This window comes from Mustela nigripes, chromosome 1 (genome assembly GCF_022355385.1).
Source record: "Mustela nigripes isolate SB6536 chromosome 1, MUSNIG.SB6536, whole genome shotgun sequence".
NCBI classification, from domain to species: domain Eukaryota; kingdom Metazoa; phylum Chordata; class Mammalia; order Carnivora; family Mustelidae; genus Mustela; species Mustela nigripes.
In genome coordinates this window covers 45,640,329-45,647,036 of record NC_081557.1, presented here as the reverse complement: position 1 = coordinate 45,647,036, position 6,708 = coordinate 45,640,329, and the positions used below count along the sequence as shown (strand labels likewise).

Below are 6,708 nucleotides of genomic sequence, written 5' to 3'. Positions count from 1 at the left end.
TTTATATATATATATATATATATATATATATATATATATATATATATATATCTGTGTATACTACTATGTCTATATGTGAGAGTGTACCTATCTCAGTCTGCATCCCTTAGTGATGCTCCATGCAAGGAAACAAAAGACCTTTGCTGCTCAACCCTCAGTACCCCATAGCCAACCCTCCATTCTCAAACCCTGTCTTTGGGGAGATGAGATCTTAAGAAATTCAGGCTGAGACCTCACCAGGGGGCACAGGTGGATCAGAGGCCTCTTGACACTTCTCCCTCTCACAATCACTGAGCCGACCCTCGAGGATATCCAGCTCTTGGCGGTAAGCACGGAGGCTGCGCTGGTCAGAGTCAGCCAGCAGCTTGAGTGTGAGGCTGGCATTAGCCACCTATGGAAATGAGATGCCAAGGATATGGGTCATGGACTGTTCCTAAGGACCGAAGTGAGGCTCCCATATTGCTCAACTCCATGTCTTTTTTCTCCAGAAATAAGTGATTTTCATCAAATTTATAAGATTAAATAAGGCAGGGGACTATGGAGGGGAGAGGTATTCTCTAATCTATGCACATACCTGGCTCTGGAGTTGAGAGAGGAGGTCCTCAGCCTCATTACCTCCATCCTTGGCCATAAGCTGGGTCACCAACTCCCGTGCTCCCTCAAGTTCCAGGCGCAGTAGGCTATAGGTTGGGGCCTCCTAGGAGGAAGCAAGGGCAATGGGATTCACAGGCTTCAGGGCATGGTTCATTTCCAGAACCTGGTTATCCTGACCTTCAATGGTGTGAGAGTACTCACTGACCTGGGTGCAGGGGAATGGACAGGCAGGACCCCCAAACCCCCATACCTGTGTCTCTTTCTTCCATTCACATGCCCCCCAGTGCCACACAGCCAACAAAATACTCTCATATCCATCACTTTCATTTGTTCCCTTAATAGCCCTTGAGGTGAGGATTAGTATCTCCATCTCACAGCTGAGGACATGGTGTCCCTCTTTTCACCTCAGGAAAAGTCACTATTTCCCCCATATGCCCAGCTTCTCTTTCTTCTTTCCTGATTACAGCCACACTCTCAGGAGTGTCTTAGTAAGTGAATGAATGGACAGATTCCTAGCTTCCAAGCCCTCTCCCATCAGCCTTCCCCAGGACACAATGAGTGCCCATTCCAAAAAGCAGCTGCCCACACCACATGGAGGATGCCACATTTCCATTCACTCAACCTACTTAAAGCATTGACTCCAAGCTCACCAACCTGGCCCAAAAGTCTATCTAGATATCAGCTCCAACTCTTTTCTGTCTCCTGCACTGGCCATCCCACTTTTGTCTTCTTTTGCTATACCCTCTTCTCATCTCCTACTGCACCTGTATCCATGAATTGGCCTCTTATTGGAGGAAGCACATCCTACACGAGCCTCTCTGTACTATGACTGCCACTGAGAATACTAAGAACGATACCTAATTTTTCCTTCATACTCAGGATTCATTTCAAAGATGAGGGCTATGCTTCCTTTAGCCATTTCTCTACCAGTCCTGCTCCTCCTCCTGCTGGATCCAGGAGAGAATGTGTTCATGTAACTGCCAGCCCCCGCCCACAGCTCCAGCGCTTACCCTGGATAACTCCTTATCATACTTGTCCATGAGCTCCTGCGTTATACTCTGCAGCTGCTCCAGCTGATTCAGGGGAATGAGGTTGTTGGGCAGATGAACTACACAATGGCACAGGCCATCCTCATCCACAGAACCTGGCACAATTTTCACCAGCTGCAAAAGCAAGTCCATGGGCACATTAAGTGTAAGGAAACATGGGGCACAATGTGCTGTTTAGGAACATGAACCAGAAGGGTTGTCTCTACTGTGGGGTATCTAAGAAGAGATCTCTTTGTACAGGAGGTTGTTCATGACTGTTTGAGTCTCCTTATGCCATGAGTTGCAGTGACCCTTCCCTTGACTTCCCAGAACTTCACCCATCACTCTTCCAGTTCCTCAAGGTGGGCCGTCCTCGCCCTACCTCATGCTCTGGCTGGTTCTTGTCACAGTTCACAGAACAGGGAGCAGACTCTTCCTTGAGGCTCTGTGGGAAAGAAGGAAGCTGATTTGAAAACAAGTCCAAGTCTTAAGGGACCGGTTTAGGGGCTCCAGTACCTCTGCTCTGGAGACTCAGTAGATCCCCACAAGTTCATTTTGTGAACTTGTGAACGGCAGGAACAGAGTTCCAAGTTGTCAAAGAAGGGAGATAAATGTTCACAGTACATGAGGCATCAGAGTCCAGACTGATATTTAGCGCTCACAAGAACTAGAATTTTTTCTTTTTTTTTTTTTAGATGAAAACTAGAGGTTCTGAGAATTAAAAACAAGCAGCAAAACAAAATAAAAACAAAAACAAATACAAAAAACCCAAAAAACAAAAAAAAAAACTCAACTGGGGTTTCCTTACAGATTCTTCAAGAATCAAGATGTGTGGCCCCTGTCCTTCTCTGAATAGTCCCTCATATAGCCTACTCTGGCCCTGGGAGTTAATTTAGCTATGTCCTCAGTCTGCAACTCCAGCCCAGTGGTTTAGCTTTTGGGGATGATGGAACAAAGGACACATGCCTAAAATAGCCCAGGCTGGCCTCCTTCAGGTCCAGCATCCTTCAGACAGGAAAAGGGTGGCAGATTTTTGCAGAAGTGAGGCCCATAGAAGAGCAGGGTGGACAGAGCAGAAATCCTCCTTTCTCATCTTCATACTTGTTTTTCCTCTCTCACCCTAAGCCTACCCAAGCCCAGCAACAATCAGAACAGACTTGGTGTCTCATCCTCCTCCCCAAAAGCCAGAGCTGTACCTGAGGCTGTCCTGGGAGCACCAGGAGCAGCAGCAGTAAGGGTATCTGGAGGGCCAGCGTGGGCTTCATCTTGCTTCTGCTGTGGGAGGGGAGCAACACCTTTGAGTTCCCCAAGGCTTTTATCTCTGGTCTGAGTGAATGGTCTCAGCAGGAGAGATATAGATTTCAACATCTGAAAGGACTAGTCACGTGAGAAGGGTTGGGAAGGACAGGGTGGGGCATGGGAAAAAGAGGACTGTGACAGGCTTGTGCTTCCATAGATGGGTTAGAAATTGCTTTTTTTTTTTTTTTTTTTACATAAACAGGGTTTCTCTCCTCTGTCCTTGTCCTGCTGGGCCTTCCTGTCTAAACAGAATAAGGCAAACCTGAGACAAGATGTGGGGGCCTTGGGATGGGTCCCTTTCAGAAGGGTTTATGGTCTTTTTCTCAACTTTTTTTTTTTTTTTTTTTTTTTTTTTAAAGATTATTTATTTATTTATTTGACAGAGATGACAAGTAGGCAGAGAGGCCGGCAGAGAGAGAGAGGAGGAAGCAGGCTCCCTGCTGAGCAGAGAGCCCGATGCGGGGCTTGATCCCAGGACCCTGGGATCATGACCGGAGCCGAAGGCAGAGGCTTTAACCCACTGAGCCAGCCAGGCGCCCCCTTTTTCTCAACTTTAAATGAGAAATACTCCAGAGGAATATGTAGCTGTCCATCTCCAGGACAGAAACCATTTACTTAACCGAGGGCCCCTGGATGAGGGCCAAACTGTATACCTGGGGGGACTGCTTCAGTAGCCTTGTGCTGGCCTGCTCTGCAGTGTGCCCTCTGCACACTTAGAATTCTGTCCCCTTCACTGTTCTAAGCACTCTAAACATTTCTTTCCCACCTCACTATTCAAATGGATCTGCTAATTAGACCTCTTGATTCCACGAGCCTCCACTGCCTGTCCTTCAAGAAAGCCCCCTCCGAATAGCTTCTTGTCATGCCTCTAGTCCTTTGGGATCTCCCCTGATGTGCCCTAAGGAAAAGGAAGAGTTGGTTCCTGAGTCATAGCTCATTGTTCCTAGTGCTGGCCACCCAAAATTCTACTTTCCTCTTCCACTGTGTCTCTCTTGAGTACTTCCCAGGCAGTGATGAGTCTCAACACCCCCAAGACCTAAGGGGACATCAGATTTCCTATGAAGACCACATTTTCCATTCAGAAATGTGTATCCTTTATTATATCCCTACTTGCCATTGCTCCTCCAATTCAGATATCATAGGTTTTTCACATAAAGGATTTGCTAATGAATCCCCTCCTTTAAAGCCTGTTGCACAACACATAATACCCAGTAGAGAGAGGCATATGAAGTGTGTACTTCTCATTCTAGGGAGAGGGCTGGAGAGCTGAAGTGAATGTATGACCCCAGGAAGACACGTGCTGGGCTCTGTTGGGCAATCTGTGATGAGAGATTCTGCCCACATCTTGCTTCAGAGTTTTCACCCTCTGACTTCCTGCTCCACACCTGAATCCATTCTCCATCAACTCCTCTGGCCTGGCCTTGCTATAGCCATGGATCCAGGTGAGCCACAGAGATTAGGTAGGTATGAGAGGAGTGAGTTGGGAATTAAGCTACATGGAGTGGGAGACCTCTTGGAGAGGAGGAAGTGTGCAAGAACACAGAGCATGAAGCGTGACAGCTGGAGCTGGGTCCTCTGCCTATGTTTTGCCAAGGAAACCTAGCAAGCGGGACCAGTTGGGAAAGCATGGGAAAGCTCGGCACCAGAGCAGAGAGGGGAAATAGCTCAGGTGGGCAGCATGGGGCAGTCCAGAGCCGGCAGCTCTTCCAAGGTTGATAGTATGAATCAGCCAGGTCAGAGGCTGTGTCAGTTTGCAGAGCTCTGTTCTCTTTGGTTCATGTTGTGCCATTTCCTCAGCCCCTCCCGTCTTCACACATTCAACAAACATGGAGTTCCTGCTCAATGTCACACACTGGACAAAAGACCCCACGCAGAGCCACTTTCACTAATCTGGTGCTGGCTGGGCAGAGTGATGGAGAAAGATGAGATGTTGATCTCCATGCCAGGACCTGGGCCTCCTTGTTTGCCAACGTCCAGACCCGACATGTTCTGTTTGTGTGAGATGCAACTGTAGAGATCAATGCACAATTAGAAAAGGAAGGAAAAGTCTAGCCACGCTGGTCCCAGGCAAGCAGAGGGGAGTTTAGTGTGCATTCTGTTCCTGAGCAGGCAACAGTGCTAGAGGACCAGAGTGCCACATATTGGCAGATGATAACAATACCTTGGTTAGAGCTCTGCTCTGAGGCAGCTGGCACCCTTTGGCCATGGGAGAGCACATGCCTCAGCAAACAGGTGCTCAGTCCCTGCCATGGGAGGCCATCTCAGGGCCCACATCCCTTACTGCCCTTGCCCAGCAGAGCCGAAGCAAATGCCTGAGCCTCTGAGCAATCTGCTGGGTCCGTACTCCATAGACCACAGGGTTAAGGGCTGGGGGCACCACCACATAGAGGTTAGCCAGGAGGATGTGGATATGGCGGGGCACCGTGTGGCGGCCGAAACGGTGAGCCAGGAAAGAGAAGAGGGCGGGCGTGTAGAAGAGAGTGATGACGCTGGCGTGTGCTCCACAGGTCCCTAAAGCTTTGCAGCGGGCCCCATGGGATGGCAGGCGACACACGGCACGCAGAATGAGTGCATAGGAAGCAGCGATGAGCCCTACGTCTAGGGCTGGGGAGAGCAGTGTGGTGGCCAAGCCATACCAAATGTTGGGGCGCGTGTCGCCACATGCCAGCCGAGCCACACCCATGTGTTCACAGTAGGTGTGGGGGAGCTCCCGCTGTCCACAGTAAGGCAGTCTTTGGAGCAGGGCCACAGAGGGGACCATGACACAGGTACCACGGGTCACCGCAGCTGCAGCCACTATGCCCACCACACGCTGGGTCAGCAGTGCCCCGTAGCGCAGAGGCTGACAAATGGCCACATATCGGTCCACAGCCATGGCCAGGAGCACTGAAGACTCGGCAATGAAGGTCACATGGGTCACAAAGAGCTGGGTTAGGCAGGCAGCAAAGGAGATCTCACCCGACAGGCCCCAGAGCACAGCCAGAGCCTTGGGTACTGTGGACGTGGCCAGAACCAGGTCAGCAGCAGCCAGAAGCCCCAGCAGCTGGTACATGGGTGCCCGCAGTGTCCTGTCAGCTGCCACCAGCCCCAGGAGAAGGCCATTCCCTGCCACAGCAGCCATGTACAGCAGGCACACAGGCACTGAAAGCCAAGCATGCAAGGCCTCCAGGCCCGGCACCCCCAGAAGGACGAAAGGCCCAGGTCCAGGGAGGAGCACAGTCTGGTTGAGAGTGGGCAGTACAGGATCCGTTCCCATCTCCTTGTTCCGCCGAGGTCTGTCCCTGCAGGGTGTGAGGGAGGCCTGTGAGAAGCCAGCACCTGCTCTCCAGGGATTTTACACGAGTGGGTATGAGGTCGGGGCTGTGGGTGCTACAGCATTTGCCGAGAGCCCTGTGCTGACCTATGTATGGGTTCCCTAGCATCCATGGATTTGCTCATGTTCCCATGTGGTGAATGAAGGAATTTGGTTGCTGACATGTCAACAGACTTACTCCAGGACCCACAACTGGTAAATAAAACTAGCATTTCTCTCAAAGCTCACCTGACTAAACTGGGACACCTGGGTGGCTCAGTTAGTTAAGTGTCTGCCTTGGGTTTAGGTCATGATCCCAGAGTCCCAGGATCCAGCCTCGTGTCAGAATGGGGACTTCCAGCTCAGAGGGGAGTAGGCTTCTCTTTCTGCCCCTCCCCCTACTCCTGTTTTCTCTCTCTCTCTGTCTCTCTCTCTTTCTGGCGATCATATAAAATCCTTAAAAAGGAAGAACAAAAAACCAAAACTCACCTAACT

General features: G+C 50.2%; 2 protein-coding genes across 2 annotated transcripts in view; both read right to left on the bottom strand.

The window, feature by feature from the left end:
* LOC132023593 (olfactomedin-4-like) overlaps positions 1–2,967 on the bottom strand; it is a 5,827-nt gene extending 2,860 nt beyond the window's left edge. The window contains exons 1-5 of the mRNA XM_059409575.1: positions 2,819–2,967; positions 2,005–2,067; positions 1,605–1,757; positions 575–697; positions 238–391 (exon numbers count right to left, since the gene is read on the bottom strand). Of these exons, the coding sequence (XP_059265558.1) occupies positions 238–391; positions 575–697; positions 1,605–1,757; positions 2,005–2,067; positions 2,819–2,887 (562 nt within the window). The 5' untranslated portion in view covers positions 2,888–2,967. The remainder of the gene's footprint in view (positions 1–237; positions 392–574; positions 698–1,604; positions 1,758–2,004; positions 2,068–2,818) is intronic.
* A 2,190-nt stretch (positions 2,968–5,157) lies between these two features.
* LOC132013911 (olfactory receptor 52D1-like) lies at positions 5,158–6,177 on the bottom strand. Its single transcript, XM_059394395.1, has one exon. The coding sequence runs from the start codon at positions 6,175–6,177 to the stop codon at positions 5,158–5,160; it is 1,020 nt and encodes a 339-aa protein (XP_059250378.1).
* Between the last annotated feature and the right edge of the window lie 531 nt (positions 6,178–6,708).

Bases quoted from the DNA above. Each gene is read 5' to 3' on its own strand.
- LOC132013911 (XM_059394395.1), bottom strand. From the start codon at position 6,177: ATGGGAACGGATCCTGTACTGCCCACTCTCAACCAGACTGTGCTCCTC.